At 42.4% G+C, this 25,462-nt stretch overlaps 3 protein-coding genes across 4 annotated transcripts; 2 read left to right on the top strand and 1 right to left on the bottom strand.

Moving 5' to 3' along the window:
* The first annotated feature begins 435 nt into the window (after positions 1–435).
* On the top strand, positions 436–3,556 carry dcps (decapping enzyme, scavenger). 2 transcript variants are annotated; one of them, XM_011610370.2, is made up of 7 exons: positions 436–1,105; positions 1,252–1,817; positions 1,987–2,137; positions 2,218–2,363; positions 2,440–2,553; positions 2,946–3,056; positions 3,175–3,556. In XM_011610370.2, exons 1-7 carry the CDS (start codon positions 682–684, stop codon positions 3,439–3,441), a joined length of 1,779 nt encoding a protein of 592 aa, XP_011608672.2. In that variant the 5' UTR covers positions 436–681; the 3' UTR covers positions 3,442–3,556.
* Positions 3,557–3,804: 248 nt separating this feature from the next.
* Positions 3,805–9,878, bottom strand: LOC101066134 (magnesium transporter protein 1). The gene is made up of 10 exons (XM_003970089.3): positions 9,721–9,878; positions 8,236–8,405; positions 8,045–8,162; positions 7,221–7,361; positions 6,552–6,692; positions 5,580–5,669; positions 5,433–5,496; positions 5,227–5,301; positions 5,046–5,136; positions 3,805–4,925 (listed from the first exon to the last, which is right to left on the bottom strand). The coding sequence occupies exons 1-10, from the start codon at positions 9,799–9,801 to the stop codon at positions 4,910–4,912; spliced, it is 987 nt and encodes a 328-aa protein (XP_003970138.2). The 5' UTR covers positions 9,802–9,878; the 3' UTR covers positions 3,805–4,909.
* A 213-nt stretch (positions 9,879–10,091) lies between these two features.
* On the top strand, positions 10,092–21,683 carry fbxo38 (F-box protein 38). The gene is made up of 22 exons (XM_011610377.2): positions 10,092–10,128; positions 10,262–10,456; positions 11,558–11,776; positions 12,458–12,591; positions 13,885–14,048; positions 14,152–14,317; positions 14,717–14,992; positions 15,604–15,697; positions 15,946–16,076; positions 16,377–16,547; positions 16,641–16,783; positions 17,001–17,217; positions 17,398–17,562; positions 17,981–18,136; positions 18,455–19,135; positions 19,311–19,411; positions 19,678–19,780; positions 19,925–20,091; positions 20,214–20,359; positions 20,698–20,801; positions 21,231–21,344; positions 21,415–21,683. The coding sequence occupies exons 3-22, from the start codon at positions 11,643–11,645 to the stop codon at positions 21,591–21,593; spliced, it is 3,546 nt and encodes a 1,181-aa protein (XP_011608679.2). The 5' UTR covers positions 10,092–10,128; positions 10,262–10,456; positions 11,558–11,642; the 3' UTR covers positions 21,594–21,683.
* The last annotated feature ends 3,779 nt before the right edge of the window (positions 21,684–25,462 follow it).

Here is a 25,462-nt window from a genome sequence, read left to right as displayed (position 1 = left end):
ACATGAAAACGATTGAAAGAGGGTGGACGGAAAGTAGGAGGCTTTTCTCCACGAATCCCTCCCAGGGGTGGCAGTAATGCGGGTTACTGTTGCAGAGGAGGAGGAGAAGAAGAAGCGGGGGAAGAAGTGCAAAGTGCGAATGCAAACACAAACACGCTGCTCTTTTATAGAGTTTTAAGTGAGTGAATTTGTCACCGTCTTAGAATTAAACAACATGACGGACATTGTAGCTAAACGCGACGCCGGCCGTGAAGAAAACGAGGAGTTGCTGAGGGACATTAAGAGACCCAAAACGGACAAAGACCCAAGTGAAACTATGGAAGGATCCGATTCCCGAAGTGTTCTGTCTGAGTTTAAAATGTCCAAAGTTTTGAGCGAGTCCGCCAGGGAGAAAACCATGTTCATCCACGGAAAGGTAACGCTTTATTTACATCCCATTTCAATTGGAATAAACACTCAAAATTGCATTGGGGATTTTTAAACATAAAGGCACATTTCCGAGAAGTCGTATAATGAAATTTATTAGGTTTATATATATATATATTTAAAAAATCCAATACACGGAAGAGTCATCACGTAGGAACCAACCAACCCCGGGAGGAAGCTGACGTAGGGCGCAGCGCGTCCAGGCTCAGGGGCACCAGCGGACCAGGGGCCAGATCAGCGGCGAAAAGGTGGAGAATGTTCCGAGGGCAGACGTGGAGCACCGAGGAGGTGCAGACCCTTATCAGTATATGGTCGGATGAGACTATGGCGCAGCTGCTGGCGTCTACGCACAAGAACAGGGAGGTTTTTAAACTGTTTAGCGAGAAGATGGCGGCGCTGGGATTCCACCGCTCGGTGGAACAGTGTCGCATTAAGGTGAAGAAACTGCGGCTGCAGTATTTCAGGGTCCGGGACGCGCTCGGGAAAAGTGGCGGCTCGCCGGAAGAGAAGGAGAAGTTCGTGTGGTACGATGAGCTGGACGGAATCCTCGGATCCAGCCCAGCAAACAGAGCCAAGCAGGTCGTGGAGTCTTTTAAAGAGGAAGCACCCTGGACGCCCACATCAGCAGAGCCCACCGAGCTGTTCGAGTACACCGGTGATCGGGTCGCGATCAAAAATGGTAAGTGGGGTTTTCTGGGTCTTTAACTCTGAGCCCTAATCAAGCGGTAATCTCTCATGATGATGGTTATTACGCACACAGAGGCATTGAAAAAAGGCTTTAACAGGCCATTGACCTGTTTACAGTGACATGTTCTGTGTTGCCAGGAGATGAAGACTACCTGGAAGTTCATCCTGAAGAAGATGAGAGCACAACCAGCTCAGGGAGCCAGAGGCCCCAGCCAGAGCACAACATCATCCAGTGGACGGTTCCTGGCGCCCAAGTCAGGAAGAGGAAACGCAAGGCCGATCGCTTGGAGAGTTTTTTGGACAGCTACTTGCAGCAGAAGAGGCGTATGGATGAGGCTGACCAGAAACGGCGCGAGGAGGAGAAAGCCGTGTTCGAGAACTTCATAAAGATGCAGCAAGAAGCGGAGGAGCGCCAGTTCCGAGCCATAACAGAGCTGCAGCAGGCCAACAGCCAGCTCCTACTGCACATGATGGGGACTCTCGCAAAGGCATTAATGCCCTCCTCAGACTCCCCACCGGCAGGGTGCACACCCCCAACCCTGACGCCGTCCCCGTTTGCCCGGCACCCTAACGTCCCCCTGGCAGCTACGGCCAACCCCCAACCTGCACCATCACCTCAGGCGACCTCTAAACGTCCTGTAGCAGCAACAGCAAACTACCTCCCGGAAACAAGTTATTCTGCGCTTCCTGATATACACAAACAGGTCTTTGTCACTGGTCGACCCATAGGAAGGCTGGCAGAGATAATGATTTAAAGTTTTCCATGCTGACGCCCTTAAATCGGCGTTTTTAGCAGCTAGCTTGTGTCAGCTGTGCCAGTTTCTGTTATTTTGAGTTGTTGGAAGAAGAAACTGATTATCCTGTTATTACCAGCTCGTTGACCAGGATGCTGTGGTTATTCTGGAGAAGCCTCCCATCACAGAGGACACCCTGACCGAGCTTTTCAGCGGCTCCACGCTGGCCTTGGACATGAAGAACGACATCTACAGCACTTACCGGCTTCAGCCCCCACCCCATCTAAACGGTACAATCAGAGAAATGAATAAAGAAGCCTTTTATCAGCAGGTGGAAATAAAGATCGGAAACAAAACGCTTGTTTTCTAGAGATGAAAGTGACGGTGGTGTGTCCAGCCTCAGAGAAGCACTTAAAGAAATATCAGCGTCAGGAGAGCTACCTGGTGGAGGAGACGGCTGAGGACTACAGCTCCATTACTCTGCCCTACATCGAGAGTCAGAGTTTCAGTCTGCAGGTAAGTCCTGACATTTTCGTGTAGGTAAATCTCACGCCTCGCGGAGAACTCAAGCGTCACGTTCTACCCCAAAAAGTGGGTATACAACATCCTGGAGAAGAAGGCCGAGGCAGAGAGGATCGTCTACGAAGACCCAGACCCAGATGTTGGTTTTGTTCTCCTCCCAGACTTCAAATGGAACCAGAAACAGGTAACAGAATCCAAATGAAATCTGAGACGATTGACAATGGAAAAGCAAATGACCTCCTCTTCTTGATTTAAAAGGCTTTTGAAATTTTATCATCCGCACAAGCATTCCACATATAAACAACACTTTCATTGTTGAGCTAGTTTGGGCTCAGCTGCTGCAGGATCCAGGTTATTCTGGGATTATTTTTTTACAGTTTATAAATGGTCTCCTCAGACCAGAACTCATCACATTCTGCCACTCAGGATAAAACTTCACTAGTTTCACCAAACACCTGACACACTTGACTACCCTGACAGCACTTATGAAGTTTACATCTATCAAAGCAGATCTTCACATATATCAGAAATCTTTGCAGGGTGGTTTGAACTGTGAATTGTGCTTTCTTCTGTCAGGTTGATGATTTATACCTGATAGCCATAGTTCACCAGAAAGGCATCAGAAGTATCAGAGGGTTAACGGCAGAACATCTCCCATTACTGAAGAATGTCTTCCAGAAGGGAAAGGTGAGACAAAAATGTCCTGGCCTTTGAGAAATGACCTCGAAACGTAGTTATTTTGGTGTTAGAGAGATCCAAAATGTACTGCCCATGCAGGAAGATCATCTGTCTTATTTTTCCTTAGGAAGCCATAATGAAGAAGTATGAACTTCCTGCCAGTAAGCTGAGAGTCTACCTGCACTACCAACCCTCCTACTACCACCTGCATGTCCACTTCAACATGCTGGGCTATGAAGCCCTAGGATGTGGAGTGGAGAGGGCACATCTTCTGGGAGATGTCATCCAGAACCTCCAATCCAACCCGGACTACTACAAGTCTCACACCCTCTCCTTTCCCCTGAGAGCTGAAGATGGACTGCTCACCAAGTTCAGAGAGGCTGGAAAGATTTAAGCCAGTGTTTTTCTGCATCACCACAAGTGTATTTTTGTCTATTTTTAATAAACCTGTAGTACGTCTTTGGGTTCTTTTTATACTTGAACTGAATATTGGTGATGACTGTTTATAACAAATGTGACAGCAAGATTAAATGTGACCTTGTGTGTTTCCATGTTGGTAAAGTTTCATTGAAAACATGAAATGGAAACTGCTGCTTGAGTCAGTTTCTCTGCCAACAACTCACTGCTCAGAAGATGAGCTCAGTGTTCTTTCCCAGACCATAATAGTCAGGACTGTCCTCCACCTGCTTATTCTGCACATATAATCATTTAAAAAGGGCCCCAAGAGATTTGACTGGGGGGAAAAAAAAAACAGAAATCCAGGAGAAATTTCTTTTAATAGAACAAAATCTCTTCATCCGGTACAAACATCATTAAAGCACTTTGTTTTACAAAACATAAAATATGCATATTTGTGATTTAGTGCTCAACAAGGTTTACCAACAGAAGTTTTCCAACAGAAAATGATTCCAACATCACAGCATTAACTCAACCCCCCCCACCCATCGCAAAAACAGGTCAAATAAAGTCCATATGAAGAATCACCTCATCATAAAAGCCATATTTCCTCGACCATTTACACTTTTTTTTCAGTTAAAATCAAGAACGTCACTGATATTTCCTATCAGAGCTTTAAATGACTGCAGGTTGCCTTCAGGGAAATTAAAGATCAGTTGTAAATTCGACTTCATCCTGAATCTGGTCGTCACCTCAGCGGTGGAAAAGGCAGAGAGAGAAATAAAGGCATCAGTGTTTATCCACAGAAACAAAGGCACTGCACGGTGCTAATGCATAAGTTAAAGGACAGCAAGTTAGTGGGAAAAACCTTTATAAACCATATTTTATGGCTTAGTGTTGAGTTCAACGACTTTTGTTCGAGCAAGGAGAAACCGTGTAGCCACCTCTGAAAAGGTAGAGATGTAAAATGACACCTGAAATAGGTTTTTATATATATATTATAGCTCAAACTGACAGGAAAAAGAAGAGTGTGGACAGTTTGGTAGTTTTATTGATGAAATTGATCTAAAATCAGCATTATCTCTGACGACATTTGTGCAGGAGCTTTAAAGTTACGTTCACACGATGGAAGCACTTCTGACAGATTTTAACTTGTACCAGGAGGCCAAGTTAGGGAATATGTTCCATAAGTTTTCAAAAATGTAAAGATTTAGAGGTGACAGGACACACACAAAAATATAAGAAAATCCAACATCTTCAAATTCAATATTCTTGTAGAAAAGAAAAGACTTGTGGTAAAATACAGTTTGGGAATTGAGGATGAATGGAGTCATCTTTGAGGCACGTCGTATTTGCATGATTTAGCATAGACTTCTAAAGGTCAAAGGTCAGCAGACACAGTGACTTAAACACACGCAAGATCCTTGGAATCCGCAGCTGAGAGGAACAGCGGCTTTTCATTACCTTCAACTCATCAGGAAGCTGCAATAGTTAAAGAAAAGACTATTAATCAATCAGAAATAAATACATCGCTTTAAAATAACTCACTTTGGATAAAGGAAGAAGAAAAATACACAGGTAACCAAGTGCTTCTGTCTCTACCTGTATGGGTATCCGTGGTATTTTGCTCTGAAGACTGACAACAGCCAGCTAAAGAACACCATCATCAGAGCAATTCCTGCCACACACATAACTGCCACACACACACAAACAATATATCAATAGTTCGGGGCACAAAAGTCACATGTGTGATCATTTACAGGTCGCTGTGTGGGCAACGTACTTTTTCTCTTGCCAATCTCCAGGTCAGAGGAAGCAGCTTCACACAGCATCACCATTCCCATGGTAATAGCAGCATCTGACACAAAGGTCAAGGTCAACTCCCAAAACAACTACGGTTTAAGAATCGACCTAAAACTCCAACAAAGAGAAACCAAAAGGCCGGTGACCTTTGGGATAAAAAGTGTGAGGCCTTATAATCAAGGATACTGAACAGGAGAACGATGTGCGTCTCGGCGACGAACTGGGCTTGACTGCTGCCGTGGATATAACTCTGAAACACATTTTAAGAGCGTTCCCGTTGTTTAAATGATGCATTATAAAGCATTTCAGGTTAATCATCTGCATCCAGCTTACAATTTGGCCGGTGCTGGGGTTCTTATGTGCGTAAGGAGGTCCTCGAATGTGATTCCACATCTGTCCAGATGTCATGATCAAGACAAAGCACTAAAATACACAGAGCAGTCCAAAAGAAGAGAAATATTACCGAATGCTCACACATTCATCATCCATCCATCTTAATTCAGATTTGACAGCAGATGTTAACTCCCCCTTCCTGCTGTGATCATGATCTCAGTGCAGCTCACCTGAGCATGGCTGGAAACCAACAACATACAGGTGATTTCTGATAAATCGGACATTTAAAGGAGTTTGATCGGTGTTCAAAGGCATAGAATAATGAACATTTCACTGATTTGTTGCAGCCCAATGAACAAGTTTAAATCCATAAACAGACAAACCGGAAATCAAAGCTGACTGGTCCAGTTTAACTGAACGTTGTCATTTGTCAGAGCACTTTGTCACCTTTAAAAAGAAATATCCGATACACATCAACTGTGTGTACTAAGAACAATGAAGGCCTTTTTGGTTCTTATCACTTATACTATTAGCACAGATACTTTAGTTCTACAGTACTAATAGCTTTTAACTGAAGAGGCATCTTAACTGAATAGACAATCTGTGCTCCTGTTCAGGGATTAACTGGTAGAACTGGTTCTGAAAATATAAGGTAACAAAGGGAAATGACCCAACTGTCATGTGTCTGCAAACAATAAGCGTTCAATAAGACTGTGAATCTGTTAGTGGCAGTGTGGTATTTGAAAAGCTGTAGGTCTGGTTTTGATTGTGTCAGCTCGACAGACACAGAGGTGAAAGGCAGTTTAGTTATTTACTTATTAACGCACCGACTCCATAAACATTCAGCTCCACAAGTGTGCAGTCCCTCAGTGTGAGTACTGTTAACTTCCACAGCATCACTGACCCACGGCCAAAGTGGATGTGACCAATAACAATTCTATAAGTAGGTACAAAGATGGATGATGACGTTACCAGTGCGGAGAAGGCCCACACGTTTTTGTTGAATAGAAACTCCAGGTTGTTTCTCCGTAAATATGCCAGGCCTCCGATCCCAGCCAGGAGGAAGCCCAGCAGAAGAGGCCCCGCGTAGTTCGGAGGACGAATGATACGAATCTGAGAAACAAGAACAAGCACAAACACGGCAACGGTTTTGATTCCATTATCACAACCAGCACAGATTTAGCAAAAACAAGAGGGAACAGGGGTCACCATGACGATGATAAACATGGAAGACAGCAATGATGGAGTTAGCCAGTGAGGAGATAACAATTTTTTGGACTTAGAACTTTGGTTCAATCCAAACTTAAAAGGTCTTCTCGTAATCCTCCTTTTAGCCAACACACACTTGTAAATCTGCCAGCTGCCAACACACACACTTGTAAATCTAGACAAACTGACCAGCTTCAGCGGCTGCTTCCCTAATCAACGTTCTGTGTGTGACGTCATATAATGTTCAACTGAGCGTGCGGCTCACTTCAGGAGTGTGAGCCGTTCACATTGCAGTCTGCAGACGGGAGACATTTACACACGTAACCAGAACAGCTAAACAAGAAAAGCGGAGTTCAGCAATAAATCAGAATGGAGCATTAAGGCCTGCAGTGTGAACGCAACCTCAGACTCGGCACCATGTTTGGGTTTTACCTGCACATCGGTCCTGTCTGCCACCCATCTCGCCAGCTGCTCAGCTGCAAAACCTCTGACCTGCAGTTCATAGGTGTCAGCCTTACGAGGTTTTCCTTTGGACGGGAAATGAAGGAAGGTAGGAGCAGAGTTCATGTTGAGCTGCAAGCCAAACAACACAAATATGATTATTTATTTAGAATAAATATGAGACGAGAGGTTTAACTGCAAATGCATCTGCAAAGGCTGCATGTTCCCAACGTCATCAGGAGAAACTGAAGGAAATGAAAAGAAATCCACCATGGCCAAAAACCATGAAGCTCAAGTCTGGAGCTCCACATTCATCTGGACCACTCAGGATGGAGCCATGAAGCGATGAATGTGTTTTGGTGTGGAAAATGCTAATCTAGAATTCTGGAATACAAATATAATCTGGAATTCCTGGAAAGGTTACCAGAGGCATTAAAGAAACAATTTACTTTCCAGACTTTGGGGAAAAATATTTCACATTTCTGAGCGTATCATCTGCTTCGAAAGAGAAAACATATCCGTTTGCTCATAATGATCATCTGGAACACTTTTTGACACCAGAAGCTCAGTGAAGAATGCAGATGGAGAAAAATCTACCAAACACTGAGGGATAAAGAACACCAGTGTGTTCGGTCTCAGCCAAATCTAGCAAAGGTGGAGGCTGAATACAGCACATAGCAGAACAAAAATGGGAGGAACTTACTCTGATTCCAATCAAAATATTTTAAGTGTTCCTCTGTTACATCTAAGTTTGCATCTGTGTGCAACATAATGCAGGTCAAACAGATTTCATACAAAAATAGAAAGCTTCTCACCATCTGAAAGACGTCCGATCCTTCATCAAAGTCAACAGATGCAAAGAACACTTTATTAGTAAAGGCAGAGGAATAACGCCAAGAATTAGCCAGAGCCTGGAACTCCTCATCAGCTTGTCTGGAAGAAAGAGAAGAATTTTCCATTTCCAGAATCTATCCCCGGGTTCTAATTTGTTGCCGTTGCACTTTACCTGCAGACTCCACACTGTCTTTGTGGCTGCAGAGCTGTGAACATGATGATCACAGAGTAGTTCCTGGGAGGAGCTCTGACAAAACGACGGAACTTGTCCCCGTTCATTCTGATGACAGAACGTTTGGAGGTCCATTCCATCATCTGGGCCACCTTCTCTGACAGCAGAGTCTACACAAGACACACACACGCACACAATTTCTACTGCTACTGCACTACAGCTCGACTACAAAACAGGAAAACATTTGAAATTTGAATCCAGAAAATTCAAATCAGTACTACTGCGTACTTTAAGTACTTGCGTAAAAATGTTGCAAAGTTCATACAAAAATACAGTAGAGACAATAAAAATCTGACTGAAGTGCAGATTTTGAGCTGTTATAACAGGAATTTCATTACTATTATGGATTTACCATTTAGAGTTCACAGTTATTCTATTCACAAGTACTTTGAAAATTGACTGACGGCGGTTTCTTCGTCAAATGTGATGGGTGAAGTTTTACATGGAGACAAATGAAGCAGATAATAGTTATCAAGTTCAATTCTTTGCTATCTGTGTAATGCGGCTACATAAATGATAACATGCAATATGAGGTCCAAAGAAAGACTGATGCAAATGGAGAGCTTTGAGAGATATCACCAGTCAGAATGAGAGGATTACCAGTGTAGGATTCTAGCCTGCCCAGGTGCATCGCCAGTAAAAATCCTCATGTTTAATGAACACACTCAACAGATCAGTAAACACAGCCACATCTGTCTTCACTGAACTCTAAGAGTCAGTAAATTCTGGTTGTACCTTTATCTTATGTTGCGCCTGATACCCATTTGAGACACTGATGGATTTTAATGGTCCACTTTTATGTCAAAGCTGCATCCATATGTCATATAAACTTGGTTTGGGACTAAGACAGAAATTTTGTATTGTATAGAGAAAGACTCAAGGCAAAAACATTTAAAACGGACAGCGCATGATACATAAACTGTATAATTAATAGTCTTTGTGGGAATAAAGATGCACATACTTTTGAGTAATAGTTGCTAGAAAACGTGGATTTTCGTGTAAATAGGAGTTTAGTAAAAGTGTCATATTCCCTAAAATCACAATTTGTTTTATCCTGTGTCGTTACTTTAACGCAGTCGTGGTGGATTCGTGTCATAAAGCTATCTGCTTTATATTGGAGGCTAAAGATCCATATTCCTGCACTGACCTCATGAGTTGCATACACCGGCGTGTCTACAACCTTCAAACACACTTTGAACTTGCCATGAAATATAACCCAACTGATCAATTACATGTGCTATAACTTTGCCAGTGTGTCACGATAAAATCATGTTTTATTGAAATCTACTCTTGCAACCAACTTAACGCGGCGCATAACTTCTTCTTTTAACTCTGCAGGACTAACACAGACGGGAGGTTCCTTCAAAGCGCTATAAAATGACACCCCAACTTTATAAAGATTGATTTTTGTGTTGATTGATTTACCTCTTTTTTCATCTGTCCATCAACGCGATCGTTGTAGACAAATATAAAGGCAAAGAGGAAAATATAAAGTTTTCCGTACATTCTCCCACACTGATCAGACTGGCGTTCCCCACGTAAGAGGAGCTTCTGTCACCTTCTTATTGGTTAACTCTCATCCAATCACGTCACAGCACACTCCTCCTCTTCCTCCTTCCGCCTTCTTCTTCTTCTTCTCCGTCTTTTCTGCGGAGCGATAACGCCACCTTCTGGAGTGGAATTTACAAACGCTCTAATGTCCATTAACACAGTTGCTTAGGATGTCAGCTCAGTTCAAATTAATTTGATTGAAAAGCATGAGTTGTCTCGTCAGGACAATTAAAGGCAGGTGCGTTGGGCAGGGCAACTTCAAAGAGCAGACTTTACATCCAAGTAAATGCTAATTAAAAATACGACATTATTTCCCACTATTGATGCAATTTAATTTTTACGCTCAAGTTGTATTGGCCACTTTTCTTTTAACTTTTTTTTTTTTTAGCATTGTTTTATTTTCTTTTGTCAATAGAAAACCGCCCAGCAGGTGGAGTCCCTGCAAAATAGAAGAAGAAGCAAAAGAAGAAGAAGAAGCAGTAGTAGTAGTAGCAGAAGAAGAAACTAAAAACAAAGAAGAAGACGAAGTGCTGTAGTAAAGTAGTCCCACAACAACTATGTTTACAACATGTTTGAAGAGCAACATCTCTTAATCGTTGAGCTGTTAATGGTAGGTTACCTACAAAAGATGCAACCAGAAAACCGGGTTGTTTACTCATGTAACTGAGTGAAATATGCATTTCACTAAGCTATGATACGCAAGTTAGCATCGTATAATGTTGAACTTCATGCAATTATGTTCCGTGTTCGTTGCTGCTCTTCCCACTGACGCAAACTTGCCTGTCAGCTGTAACCAGTATTGCTAATGTCACACGTTTCCATGTAAATTGTAGTGGTTTTACTTAAAGGTATTCTGATATAGTGACCTAGCTTTATTATACGTATATATTGGGTCGTTTTTCTTGAGAATTTAGGGTTTAGAAATGCCTGCAGAAAGTATTTATCTATTCGGTGGCGCCATTAGACGTATACGTCCCATAATGATTGATACAGACCTGCTAACTGAAATGATCTATAGAGATCTATAATGTTCTATAAAGAGTATTCACACTGCTGATGGGCTCCAGGGATTGAAGAATCTTTATATTGTTGGCTAAGGTATATTTGAGTACTTATTTAAATTTATCGTACAGTTTGGAACTGAATAGATCAGAAGGCAAAACGTGTTTATTCTAAACTTGTATATTCTATACTATTGTTAATATTTTTGCCGTCATGAAACTGAAACGTTAAAGCTAAAATATGAGCCACTGCCTTTGGTTAATGTTGCCAGCACTGTCTGCGATTAAAACATATTTTATTTGATCTGTTTAGTTTATAGAACTGGTTGACAATATGGTGTCTTTAAGATCTGTGGTAGTGAAGAAAAACCCTTGATAAAATGGGGGTTATTGGTTGACATAATTGTCACAGCTGTTCTAAGATGAACTGTGATAGTTCATTAATAGTCTTGTGTGGAGAGGTCAAATCCGGAGCCTCCCAAGCAGCATCGTCTAATAAAAGATACAAGTACCATTCGTAATAGCTTCCTTGATTTCAAGGATTTTGCTTCCTAAATTTTAATTCCATACATCTTTCACACTGAAGCCATTGCTACAATTCGTGATGATAAACCCTTTGTATGGCTGACTGTAGAACAAGTGATGAGACAAATCATTTGATATAAAATACTTCTCTAACAACTTCTTTCTTTTTGTTTTGTGCTGTGGAGACCTTAGGTTCATGCTGGGAACTGAAGCCACACAACAGGACAGACGAGTTGTGTTTGTAGAGGCTGGTGGAGGGACGGTGAAGCCATGGGTCCAAGGAGGAAGGCCTGTAAACTCCAGCCTGTAGGGGGCAGTGGTGTGGGAGAACCTGGTTCAAGACCCAGTGAACCCAAAGACTACATCAATGAGCTGTCCCATGAGGTTCTCTGTCACATATTCAGGTACTATGCCCTCTACCTATAACACTCTGCTGTGTGCATTATAATATAGTGTATTCTATCTGGAATTCTGTCATATTCAAAATGATTATAGTTTTAGCCATTTACTTTGCTTTACCATTGTATTACTGACATTTGTTCTTTTTCATCATCCGTCCAAATACAGCAGTAACTGTTGTTTTAAGAAATAGAAGAGTGTGTGAATATATGTAGTGTGTGAGCTGAACCGTTAGAGCTCTGTTGGTGTTCATTGCAGTGATGCATTGTCAAATTTTTGGCCATAGCTTAGAAAATCTGTGAGCTCTGTGACACTGCAGAGGTTTAACAATTTCCACTTCATGAAATCCACTGATTTAATTTAATTTCAACCAGGTTTTTGGTTTAATTTTGAATGCTTTTCTTTATTTTTATTTAAACCTTTTCTTTGCGTGTTCTCATCATCTCATGTCCTACACAAGTTATATGTGCCTTAGTAAAGATATTCAAATGGAATCCTTCCTTTATTATGATCATATATCTGATTTAATCTAATATATCTGTTGTTTGTTTTGTGATTATCTTTCACAAAATGATTCAAAACTGGTTATATGTGGTTTATTGTAGTTTTAAAAATACGACAGAAACGTAGCCCATTTAAAATGATGGTGCATATAAAGCAAAGTGTTTCCCTGTGGTTCTGTGTAGGTACCTTCCCATGAGAGACATCATGTGTTTGGAGTGTTTGTCCAGAAAGCTTCGAGAAGCTGTAACGCTGTACCTGCGAGTGGTCAAGGTGGTGGACCTGTGTGCCGGGCGCTGGTGGGAATATATGCCTTCAGGTAAGAGCTCACAGCTGTGTTCGCCTTCACGATGAAAGAAATAACATGTTCGTGGTTGCAGCTCAGCTGATTCAGGCTGCTTCTGACTTTAGTCGGATTTCTATCACAATAAGTTCAAGATTTAGTTGTTAGACTGGTTTCAGTTCAAACAATAGAAATAATTATCTGAGGCTATTAATACTGGACACTAATATTGGTACGCTGGTAACAAGCTAGCAAAAGACTGACCTTTCTATCTAAAATGTTTAAATACTGTGAATTTTACACAAAAGCTGTCAGTTTATAAGAAATGATCAATTCTCAAAAAAAAAAAAAAAGATTCGTGACATAAATATTGCCTGGTCGCAATTGAAGGAATGATTATTGGTTCTAAATTTATTTTTCCAGGGCATCCTATTGCCCCCTCTCTCTTCCGTCTTCCGTCTTTTCCAGATATCACACATTTCCCTTTCACAAATGATCACAAATATCAACTTTCTAGTTTTGTATCTTGAAAATAAGGCAAATTGGTCTGTAATTTATTTCAATGATTTGCCTGAACAAAAATGTACAATTTGTCTCAAACACGTTTACATGCACGGATGAATCGAGCTTTCCTCAAAATTCGACTTTGGTGTCAGGATTCGGGTGTTGGCGACAGGCATCTTTTCAGCGGGTTAACACAGCGCCCCCTACTGGTTGAATATAACATTACACAAAAAATCAGCTGGAGTCAGGCGGGAAAGTGACGTTTCACAACAGGAAGTTGGATAGTTGTTTAACTTTGTTCATCTCGTATGTCTATGTAATTTACATTGTATGTATTGTGCAGATAAAATGCATGCACTCCCTTATTGCCTCCCTCTTATTCTTTGATGTTTTTGTCACTGGTTCATACTTCAGTGTAGTGGTTTTGGAGTATGCCCACCTGTGTTTTCTAATTTATCTCCAATTACCGTACAGTGAAGAATTACTGAAGACAACTAATTTCAATTGGTATTATCCACATCTCTTAGTCAGACAAGGAGAATTCTGATATTAGTTTGACTTCCACATTTACATGCACTTCAGTTGTCAGTTATTTTTGAATTGAGGTAACAATTTATACTGTATGTTATCTGTAGTAATTCGCAATAATTCGCTTTTCCAAAATCATCCAGTATCATGTGAACGTAGTGACTTTTGTCCATTATAAAGAGAGGCAGTAGTGTGGAGCTCAGCAACAAAGCCTCTAAGGATTGAAAGCCTGTGAAAGACAGCTGTAATAAAAGGAAGGATGGGTCATTCTTGGTTCTGTTGCATTTTCTTCTTTAGGTTTTACAGATGGCAGCTTTTTGCTCCTTCTGAAGAAGATGCCAGATCTGGAGCAGCTGTATGGCCTCCACCCCCGTTACCTGGAGAGAAGACGAGTGAGAGGCTATGAGGCCTTTAGTATACCAGGGGTCTTGGAGGCACTTCAAGCTTGTCCTAAACTACTGGTAAGTGTTCCCATAAACCAGTGAGCGCTGTGGACCTGAAATAGGCTGTAGTGTGTTTGTGCACAGCAACCAAAGCTTTTGCCCATATTTAATGTCATTGTAGGGCGTAGAGACATCACACCTGGAGTTGGTAGAAGCCATATGGAACTATATGCCTCAGGTTCATATACTGGGAAAGTTCCGCAACCGGAATGGAGCTTTTCCAATTCCTGCTGAGAACAAACTGACCATCCCCATAACTGCAAAGATCCAGACACTACATTTAGTGGGTGAGTAGGACGTCATGGAAACAACTGTAACAGCTACTAGCTCACAATTACAACTGAAATGGAGAATAGAAATAAGAATTTATGAGTTACAACAGACTGGAAGGTAAAGAATAGTAATAGAATCGAATAGAGAAACTGCTCATCATTATGTGTGACCCAGGTTTAAGCAATGCTCTTAGACATGCTGTGAGGAATCCACCAATTAATGAAGCATTTTTGCTTGGATTAGATTCACACATGTTATATTATAACTAAACCATATTCTTATATATAAGAAGTGTTACCAACTGTGACCTTTCCACTTATTTGTTAAGACACGCTATGTGTTGCAATAAATGAAGCACTTTGAGAGACATTTTACCAATAAAAGGAAACTTCTCACATATTTGCTTGTTTTAGGTGTGAATGTCCCAGAGATCCCGTGTCTGTCTATGTTGCGCCACCTTTACCTGAAATGGGTTCGTCTCACCAAACCTCAGCCTTTTAAGGACTTTTTGTGCGTAAGCCTGAGAACATTTGTCATGCGGAACTGTGCAGGGCCCACCAACTCCCTCAAATACGTACCCCTGGTTACTGGTTTAGCCTCGGCCCGCAATCTAGAACAACTTGAGTTGGTGAGAGTTCCCTTCCTGGGAGGGTTGATCCAACATGTGGTGGAGGACAGCTGGAGATCAGGTATGAAGAAATGAGTTTATGAGAATAATGCACCATTTATGAACGTGAACATTTTTAAATAGGAGTGTTAAAGTTTGAATTGATACAAAATCTAAACACCATTTAAGTAGCTATGATTCAAATGTTTACATACACCTAAACTAAAGATTTTTTTACTTATTTTTTTACAATTCCTGAGATTAGATCCAAATATATACTAAAATAAGTAGCAAATATGTCTGGAACATTGGAAAATGCTGAATATCAGTAAAATATGATGATTGCTGTGGTATTAAACCTTATTAATTGGATAATTAGATAATAAAAAAGAAGAAATATCTATAATTTAAAAGTAAATGTTTATTTACTTAAATTTGAAAGAGACAAAACCATTCTGAAAGTCTCTATATGAGTTTGTGTTTTAGACACATTTTGTAGACATACACATTTTTACATCAGTGTTTTCTGCTTCTCTAATCTCACCCTGATCTTGTTCTGGTGTCACTGGTGGTTTTATACTCTTTCAGATGTTGAATATTGATAACGTTTAGGATTTGTAGATGATCTGCAGGATAAGATAACTACTGTTAGAGCCACTCTGAGTTTTTTGGGCGGATTCTGTGTATCTGTAGGAGGATTTCGGAATCTCCAGACCATCGTGTTTGGAGCCTGTAAGAACGCTCTGGAAGTGGACTTGGGCTACCTCATCATCACAGCTGCTCGCAGGTGCAGATCCAGGGTTGTTTCCATTCATTCATGTGTTGAATTCCACATGGCTGTCGTGCTGATTGTGAGGTTTTTGGAGCCTCGTTAGTTGCTGACCTCTACTACACCAACCAGGCTTAACAAACATCAGCTCCTCAAATTAAAATTAACAATAGTTAATGCAAGAACCTGGTGGACCTTCTTTGTTAAAAGCTAGGTCTACCTGCAAAGGTTTACATGCATTTAATGATACTGTTTCCATTCATCAGGCTACATGAGCTCCGTATCCAGCCTTCTTTAACTAAAGATGGAGTCTTCTCTGCTCTGAAAATGGCTGAACTGGAGTTTCCACAGTTTGAGACACTTCATCTGGGATATGTCGATGAGTTCCTGTTGCAATGTTTGTCCCTGTTTTCAGATTATGGATTAATTTCAGATATTAATGATTGTTTCGCTTCAGTAATTACCTTATGCGTTTCTATTTTCATGTGCCTGTGTATGTTTGGGTTGTAGATGTACAACTTTAACATAATTATCTGATTGCGCCACCTTCTGTTACGACTAAAACAACATAATACTAATGTCACCAAAAACAGTTCGTGTTTGGTGGCTGACATGATTAACCTCTTACTTTCTGTTAGAAATATTACATTTTCCCCTCTAAATCAGTCAGAGTGACTTTGTACGTCTCCATATGCAGGTAAAATGAGCCATTCAGAACTGGTGAAGTACGGTTTGGCTGACGTCATCGAAAACCCTGGCATCATCACTGATATTGGGTTAAAAGTCGTAAACGAGGTGTTCACTAACATAAAATATCTGCTCATCTACAACTGCCCCCACCTGCACAACCCCCATTACTGGATCACAGGTAGAGAAACTCTTGGATTATTGCTGTCCATGTGTTTGTGTTTATAAGACTGTGTGGCCGCTGATGCGCTGCTGCACATCTTTCTGTCCTCAGATCAGTCCAGATGGAGCCGTCTTGTCGATCTGACGTTGTTTCGGTGCCACGCTATCAAACTTGAGTCATTTTCCCAGTTCATAGAGTCACTTCCCAGTCTGGAGTTTATCTGTTTGGACCAGATGTTCAGAGAACCACCAAAGGTAAACACCCACCCACGGAGTTGGATCCATATTATTCATATATTCATTTAGTTTTGCCTTGTGGAGTTCTTTAGTTTCAGGTGTTTGAAAAAGCTAATATTAATGCAGTGGTCAGCGGTAGTGACAGGATGAGAGAGGAGTATAAATGACTAGACTGAGGTAATACTGGAGGGGCGGACGGGGTTTCACCACCTCTGTCTGTTTCTGGTCCCATCAGGGCTGCGCCAGAGTGGGTCTCAGTGCAGGAACTGGTATTGGTGTCTCCTCTGCATTGGTCAGCAACCAGAACTCCAACAATGACAATGAGAACAACAACAACAACAACCACAACCACCACAACAACGAGGCAAACTTGCCTCCAGCTCCTCCGCCGGTCAACAACATCAACAACCAACGGAGGCACTGGCAACACGAGCAGCAACTGGTGCACAATGGCAAGTCCCATCTGTTGTCTCACTGGTCGGTAGTTAAGTTTCAGTTGTAATTTTGATAGAGGTTTTTATTTTAGATTCAGAATTTCCGGTATTCAGTAAGATATTATATATTGTGAAGGAAACACCTTTTGAGTGGATGTCAGCTGGAAGCACGCCTGAAAACAGGGTCTGTTTCCACAGCACCGGTGGAGGTGAACCCACTGGATGAGGAGGAAGAGGAGGAGGGGATGGAAGAGGAGAACATGGAGGCTGAGCCTCAGGTCAATGGAGTGGAAGAAGCAGCAGCTGACATATTACCAGGTCCCAGTTATCCAACAACACAACCATCTGATGAAGAGCAAGCAGGTTTGGATATGATGATTTCTGACCATAAGAACATTCAAACAATATGACATTAAAGTGTCTGCACTGCAGTTTCTAGTAAAGGGACGTGGTGTTAAAGAGCATCATTAAATCCCTGCGTTTGTCTTCTTTACCCTCCATGTTTGGGGGCGGATTTATTTTTCTCCTCATCTGTGTTGCGCCTTAATTAGGAATCTACATTTAATACCCCTGAAATGAAGATCAAATGAATAAATCATTAGTGTCATTCAGTACTAATTGTCGTGACAGTTAGCCCAAATTCACAGGTGTGTGCTGACTCTGTCAACATCCCCAAACATACTGATTACAACCCACTCAGATCGATAATAGTGGCAGGTTTATGGGATGGATGACGACGATGGATGGCATGTAATCAATAAGGACGCCTCTTCGTCACCAGGTCCCAGTGGTTTGGTCCAGCAGGGCAGACCAGCTGGGGTCCGTGTTCCTAAACCTCCCTTGGTCATCTCAGACTCGGACAGTGAGGAAGAGGAGGGCCTGGTTTCAAGACTGATGCCACCTTCCAGATTACATCAGCCCTCTCCTGGCACGAAAGGTACCAGCACAGCCCCAAACACACCTGCAGTATGAAAATGGATCCTCATCGCATCATTTACTAACATCAGAGAAGTACATGGATATCGTTTTTGTTTCCGTTTTATCTTTATTCTTTTAGTTATCATATGTAATATTTACTGTGGCAAATATTAGAACATTTAAAATGCTTAATTGTTGTAATTGTCTGGATTTTACATACAGTATTTTAGGGTAATCCAGCCACAGTGTAACAATATCCACAATCTTTGACAGGACTAAACCACATGCATATAATGTTACCTTACACATAGATTTATTTCCATTTCTGTGTTTACAGGTAAAGGAAAGACTCCCCTGCGCCGCAGCAACAATTCAGGCGTACCGGGGGAGGCAGCAGCAGATCAGCCACTGGTCCAAGTGTTGGAGAGCAGCTGTGAGAAGAGCTGTCAGGTGACCAGCGAACAGATCAAAGCAGACATGAAGGCTGCAGCAGAAAACGCCAAGAGGAGCAACTGTAAAGGCGTCACTCCTGATGCAGTGCAGAACAGCGCAAGGGCTGGGGCCACCACTGGAGCTGTGTGGGGACCTGGAAGTGCTGCAGGACCAACAAGGACTCGAGCAAAGCCAGTGACTGGACCTGTGGGAAGGGCAGGAGCTGGGGGAGCCCCAGCTAGGCAGGTGGGTGGGTGTGGGAGTATGGTGGCTGGTATGGCCCAGAGACAGAACACATCTGGAGGGATTGACAACCCTGAGGGGCCCCCCAGAGCACAGAGGGGTACACTAGAGGCTGGTGTTGGACAAAACTCTGGCGGGGTGTGTCTGGATTCTACCACTGTTACTGGAAATCAGGACTCCAGGAGAATAGCACTGCTGGCTGGACAAGAGGACAGACGAGCCGCTCCTTCCAGGTCTGCTGTAAACCAGCACGGTCCCGGCGCTTGCCAAGATTTTGTTCCTAGACGACCTTTGACGAGATCAAGGACGCGCTTGTCTTCTGTACCTCTTGCACCCGAGACTGGTAAGGTTGGAGTTCCAAATGCAGGTACAGTCAGTCATCCAGCTGTGCAGCAGCTGGATTTTAGTTTTATGTTGCTAAACATTTTGTTGGATTCTATTTGCTCCCTCCAATCACTCAACTTCAGCATTTGCACGACCTTTCTGTATGCAGAATTTATATATTTGGTGTTTCGTAGATTTTTCCAGACCAGCGTCTCGGTTAACAGTGAGAAAGAAAAGAATGGCAGACAAGTCAACGAGCACCTCAGACCCAGTCACCGAGGACGACCACATACAGGTACTTCCTCCCTTCTTTCTAGATTACTTATATTCATCTCTTTCATGTAAGAGCAGGTGATTAGTTTTAATGTATCTTTTAATTTACTCCGTATTCTTATATATGCTCTCATATATACTCCACATTCCTTGATTGACACGTCAGTCTTCTGGAGACCAAACAAATTGCTAGATGTTCATCATTTTGTCTTTTAAATGTTTATATCTAATAATTGAGACCTTGCAGTTAAAGGTTGTTATTTTCTGTTTGCGCTGTTGTACATGCAGGTTTTATCTCTGAAGAGTAAAAACTTAGTGGGTATAACACTGACCAACTGTGGGATCACTGACCTGGTCCTCAAAGACTGCCCCAAGATGATGTTCATTCATGGTAACGTACAAAATAGAGGTTTCCCCGTTTTACCGCTAGATGGCGCACTGACGCTAACTTTTAAATGGCACGCATCCCAAAGGTTGCACTTTATCAAATATGAGATCGCCACTATTCTTTCTCTTTTCCTGTCATTATCTTCAGCCACCAGATGTCGAGTGCTGAAGCAGCTGCGAGTTGAAAGCGCCCCCATAGTAAATCGATTTGATTATGCTCAATGTAAAAAGCTGGACATGGAACAGGTCCTAGATCAAATATTAAGAATGCCTCCTGAGAGGAATCGCATTATCTACATGCGCCCCATGCATCAGGTAAGTCATTAAATCACTCTGTTATTATGAACTGAGAAAAAGTTGTCATTGTCCACATTATTGGCTGTATTTCATATCTTCCTCATTCCCCCCCCCGCATCCACGCTCTTTTGTTCCTGTAGGTTGACACGGTTGCATTAGAGCAGCAGCTGTTTCAGGGGCCGTATCCCTACCACATCGCTATCGTGCACGAGTTCAGCAACCCTCCAAATATTCGCAACAAGGTTCGCATTCGCAGCTGGATGGACACAATAGCCAACATCAGCCAGTGAGTAGAACGATAGATAAAAGATGAACCTCCTCATGCAAGATGCTTTCATTCTTGGATCATCGGTGATACGTCCCCAAGTAGAAACCACGGGTTCTCCAGCAGCTTGCATGGAGGTGTTTGGTTTGCATGTCCCCTCATATTTAGGGGAATTAATTAATCATTGTTATTATCGACCTACCTTCAGAACCAGTATGATAATAACAAATCTTGTCTACACAATGTAAAGCTAAATGTTTATATTAGTAAACTATGTTGCCAAATGTCAGTTTGAAGCTGATTTATCACCAACAAACTGTAAACTGGTGTATATCTTTGTTCCCCTGTTTCTATTCCAGAGAGTTGATTAAATATGAGTTCTTCCCTGAGGCCACCAGGACTGAAGAGGATGTGAAAAAGCATCCTAGATACCCCTGGGGGCGGGATATCTACACACTGGAGGGTAGGATGGTTTCATTTTCCCAGTGTAAACGGATGTACAGGCCTGATTTCAAAAATATTTGGAACATTTAAACAGTCCTTGCAACCTTTTGGAATTTTGAGGTGGACCCAGTGTCACATAATGGTGCAGAGAGGCTGTTTTAAAAACTGGTCTCACTGGAGGGTTGGGCTGGTGTTTACCTGCTGACAGAACCACCAGGTGATGAATGAGGAGTAGAGCAAAGTTTAAATACCGTAGCTGATGAGTTAATAACCCCGGTATGGAAAACAAGGTCGACAGGACGGCTGATCCACATCCTGTCTGCACAGCAGAGTCCATAGGAGCACAACACATCTATATATTAATATATCAACCCATCATCTGTAAATAAGGAGGGTTCTATATGTGATGGTTGGTTTATTGATCAGGTTTTTCTCATGTCTGTGTCAGGTTTGGTTGATGGCGCCCCCTACAGCATGGTCACAGATTTCCCTTGGCTCAGGACTCTTAAAGCAGCTGAAGCTAACAGCTACGCTCGCTATGATTTCGAGGACGATGAGAGCTGTAAGTTCGCTCAAAACGGCTGTGATCGGTACAAAAATGTAGGCTCTGAACTTGTTTCCCCGTCTCTTAGCAACCATCTATGCACCGCGGCGGAAAGGTCAACTCTCTGCCGACATCTGCATGGAGACTGTTGGGGAAGAGATCTCCGAGCGCCGACAGAGCAAAAAAGGAGTCTTTCAGAGAGTGGTGGTTCTTTTCCTTCATCACTGTGACACACCAGGAGAACCGGTGGACGACGACTACATCTGAGCCCCACCGCCGTCCGTCACCCCAACAAGATTAACGCATATAGATCATTTTGTTTGAAACGCTAAATAAACGAGACTGTGTGCTGTGGAATCTGCGGGTCAGAGCAGCCCTCTCCCACATTATGAATAACAATAATGATTAGGAGGAAGAAATCCATTTGAACTGGGACAGAAGTTCCCTCTGGGCACAACACAAATGGAGAATATATAAATCGGTTTTTGTGATTTAATCACTAAGGGATTGAAGCCTTTGTCACTTTTCTACAGCAGCTCCAGTGTTAAAGAACCTAGTGCCATGTTTATTTGGAAGCAAATGTTACTGCTGGGCACTGGATTTGTACAGGACCGCGGCTGTTAGGCGTGACGGCCCGCCTCTTATGGCCACGGTTGTGGGGGGAACACGCTTACTGCTACTGCTGCTGCGTACATGACAGTTTCGAATCAACTCCTCTGACCTCGGGGTCGGCCACATCTCATCTATCACGTGGACGCTCGTCTAGTAATGAAAACATCCAACATAAACTGGGGCCGCTGCTTCTGAACAGAAATGGAGGCGAGAGTGAAGATTTGGCTCCTCTCACCAGTTCTGCTGTAGAAACCCTGAATTGATGTCAGGCTGTCCTTTAAAACACGTCGCTGCTTTGCCTCTTCCTTCAGCTCTCCTCTCTAATATGACTCAAACAGGAATCTATTTTTTTAGTTTTACACGTTTGTAAAGAGCTTTGAGGATTCGAGGACGGGAAAGGCCGTTGTGATCCAGCAACGCGGGAGCGCTAACGGAGCTGGCTCGGTTTGATCAGTCACGCGAATGCAAATGTTCTGTTCAGCAGCGCTGCTCCTGGTTCCCATTCTGAGGGTTCTTCACACAGTTGAAGCTGGAGGAATTGATCTTTTCAGCAGTGAATGTTGACAAAGTTTGCAGTTTTGAAGGACTGAATACTGTTGTCGTCCTTCCTTCTGTTTGTAAAGTATATCTTTCATATTTAAAGAGAGGATAATAAAAAAGATATGCTATACTTTTGAATGCCCGATTGTTTTTCACCAATCATGGATTAGATTTTAGTTTCAGCATTATTGTAATTGTAGAATAACAAAGATGCTTTTACCTGTTAAATTTGCTTTGATTCAGTGTTAGACCGAGTGGCTGGAGTCTATTTATCCTCAATCTACCCACAATACACTGCTGCGAAATACCTTCACACTCCCTGGGACACACTCTTCAACACTTGTGTGTGAGTGTGTGCTTGTGTAAAATCCTCTACATTGTGGAAGAGGGTTGAAAGCTGTTGCAGGAGGACATGCTCGTGCCAGTGGAGTACCAAAATATTCTAGATCAATATATTCTACTATCAAGGTGAGGACATTTTGGCCGGTCTTCCCAACACAGCGCTTTCATGGGGTAAAAGGTTGAGGTTAGATTGTACATTAAGGGTTGAGTGTGTGGGACTGCAGAATGTATTCTGTCTGTAAATGTCCTCACAAAGACAGAAGTACAAGAGGGTGTGTGTTTATTCCAGCCTCTGCGCCACTTTACCTGGGTCATGTGCCATTTCCCCATTTTGTAAATATAAACGAGGAGCTCAGTGAAAGGTTCTCCAGACCAGACCACTACAACAGGGGACATCAGAGGTCCAGGCCACCTTTGAATGTGGCTTGTGTTGTCCACGATGGAGTTCAGGCTGAGTGGTAAAAGTCATCTTTAGTTTTCCACACTTTTGTTCAAATTTAACACATTTATAGACATTCACCAAAATGAGGCCAGTTGTCCAAACAAAGATCGTTTGTACAAAGAAGAGCATCAGTACACTCGAGGTTATTGGAGGTGTTAAACTGGGTGTTTGTCACAGTGGTGTCACGCTAAAGATGATGTTACAACTGAAGCTTTTTAAAGACAAATATTTGCACAACACTCAAACCCTGAACAGTGCAGAGGTCTGCCTGCAGGGGGCGCGTCAGAGCTTCTGGGCCAGAGCTCACTCGCTGGACTTCCCACAGTTAAATCCAGCTACACAGGGGAGTCCAGACTAGTCCCACGAGGGCCAGAACCCAGCTGGGTGTTCTGTCCTCCCAGATAGAAGTCTGCTTTTACCCTGGCAGGCCTGAGTTGGACACGTTTAGTTCGGCGTCAGGTGTTTTCTACAGGGTGAAAATTGGTCCCTCCAGTCAGTAAACATTCGTGTCACTGCCATAAAACCACCAAGTCTCAATGGAAACGTCCCCCCACATATTAAAATATGACAAATGAGTTTGTTTCCTGCTGCGATTGTGCAGTCAAACATAATGACGATGAGACAGAAAAGAGTCTTTCTTCCTCCCGATGATGAGGAAACTCACCGCTGTCATATTTGATACAACGGACCAAAGTACATCCAGCCTGGGCTCCACATGAGTTGTCCTCATGTCCCACTTCATGTGAATTTAGTTGCATTTTATTGTGTTTTGTGTTGGCTCACGTCTCTGAACTGATGTTTCAGTGTAAAATCTTTGAGCTTTGGTTCAGTGTTTCCTCTCATTGCTTTATTTATTTACCACTTTCTTTGCGGATTACTTCAGTATAGGAGTATATGAGAGTACTATGATTAATAAAGTGCAGCAACTCACTGAAATCAAGTGTTCCTTCTCCCGTTTGACCTCAGATTCCAGCCCTTTTGGCTGAGGATGTTTGAACATTTAGATGTAACGGAGGATTCTTCCTCAAATAAAGCACCTTTGACGTGGATCCGATCTGATCAGGCTCCTTCTCAGTTCAGAATCTGCTTCACCAGAGTAGGATGGAACTAAAAAATGCTCTATTTTTGCCCGTAGAGTCATCCGTCCGTGGTGCTGTCTGCCTCCTGAAGCCTTTATACCCATTAGAATTCCTTCAAAGGATTTAGGCTTTGTGTGGAGCAGATGAATGGCTGTTTATCCAGTTTAGTGGGCAGGACTCTTCTCCATATGAGGGAAAAGACTGCACACACACTCGGGAAGATTCACTTAAAAATCAGTTCTCATGTACTCTGTTGTGCATGGTTGTGTAAGGATAATGGAGTGTGTGTGTGTGTGTGTGTGTGTGTGTGTGTGTGTGTGTGCGTGCGTGTGTGTGTGTGCGCTCTGCGACCATCACTAGAACCTGAAGTCTTGTCATTTGCTGTACAATAACAGTGAATCATCTCCAAACATTACCTTATTAAGACACAGAAGGAAAGAAAGCTGACTCTACCTGCCCACCTTCTGTCTCACACACACACACACCCACACACCCACACACACACCCACCCACACACACACACACGCACACACACACACACACACACAAATATAAATCCACTATACGGAGTGGAAAAAATGTTGGGAGCGTTCTCTTTTCCCCGGAGCTCTTTTAACGGTCGGCTCTTTCTGATTTGACGCTCTCACGTGGCGCGAAACTGTCCTGATGTATCAAAAACAATTCTTATTTGAAAAAAGTCTCCCCGTTGTTACTTTAGGAGTAATAAACAGACTAAAGGTCAGCTGATGCCTTCAGGTGGTGAAGTAATGTTTGCTAGCTGCTTGACTGAGATAGATTTTTTTTTTAAAGGGCTAAAAATAAACCTGAATCATTAATCAGAAGAGTAAAGAACGTTATGACGGTTCAGAGAATCTCTGCCAAAGTCTCCAAGGGCCAAAGTGCTGGGAGCATCCGAGAAAATAAGTCTCTATGTGAGTTTAAATGCATGTTTTAATAACTGTGTTCTTATCATAAAAAAAATCCTACATTTACAGGAGGTGTTCACTACGATTAATGAACTTCTCGGGGGTCAAAATGTTCAATTTGAATAAAGGTATAGAAGTGAATCGCCCTGAGGGGGTTGCTTTGATGCTTTCATGTGTAAAAAAGGTCAATCATGA

Source organism: Takifugu rubripes, chromosome 14 (genome assembly GCF_901000725.2).
Source record: "Takifugu rubripes chromosome 14, fTakRub1.2, whole genome shotgun sequence".
In the NCBI taxonomy this organism is placed as follows: Eukaryota; Metazoa; Chordata; class Actinopteri; order Tetraodontiformes; family Tetraodontidae; genus Takifugu; species Takifugu rubripes.
Note: the sequence above shows the minus strand (reverse complement) of the source record. Positions and strands in the feature narration are given on the sequence as shown.

Bases quoted from the DNA above. Each gene is read 5' to 3' on its own strand.
- fbxo38 (XM_011610377.2), top strand. From the start codon at position 11,643: ATGGGTCCAAGGAGGAAGGCCTGTAAACTCCAGCCTGTAGGGGGCAGT. The intron at 12,592-13,884 runs GTAAGAGCTCAC...TTTCTTCTTTAG, and splicing joins GTGGGAATATATGCCTTCAG to GTTTTACAGATGGCAGCTTT. The intron at 19,136-19,310 runs GTAAGGTTGGAG...GGTGTTTCGTAG, and splicing joins ACCTCTTGCACCCGAGACTG to ATTTTTCCAGACCAGCGTCT.
- LOC101066134 (XM_003970089.3), bottom strand. From the start codon at position 9,801: ATGTACGGAAAACTTTATATTTTCCTCTTTGCCTTTATATTTGTCTAC. The intron at 5,302-5,432 runs GTATCCTTGATT...CCTTTGTGTCAG, and splicing joins GCACATCGTTCTCCTGTTCA to ATGCTGCTATTACCATGGGA. The intron at 5,137-5,226 runs GTACGTTGCCCA...TGTGTGTGGCAG, and splicing joins GGAGATTGGCAAGAGAAAAA to TTATGTGTGTGGCAGGAATT.
- dcps (XM_011610370.2), top strand. From the start codon at position 682: ATGTTCCGAGGGCAGACGTGGAGCACCGAGGAGGTGCAGACCCTTATC. The intron at 1,106-1,251 runs GTAAGTGGGGTT...CTGTGTTGCCAG, and splicing joins TCGGGTCGCGATCAAAAATG to GAGATGAAGACTACCTGGAA. The intron at 3,057-3,174 runs GTGAGACAAAAA...ATTTTTCCTTAG, and splicing joins ATGTCTTCCAGAAGGGAAAG to GAAGCCATAATGAAGAAGTA.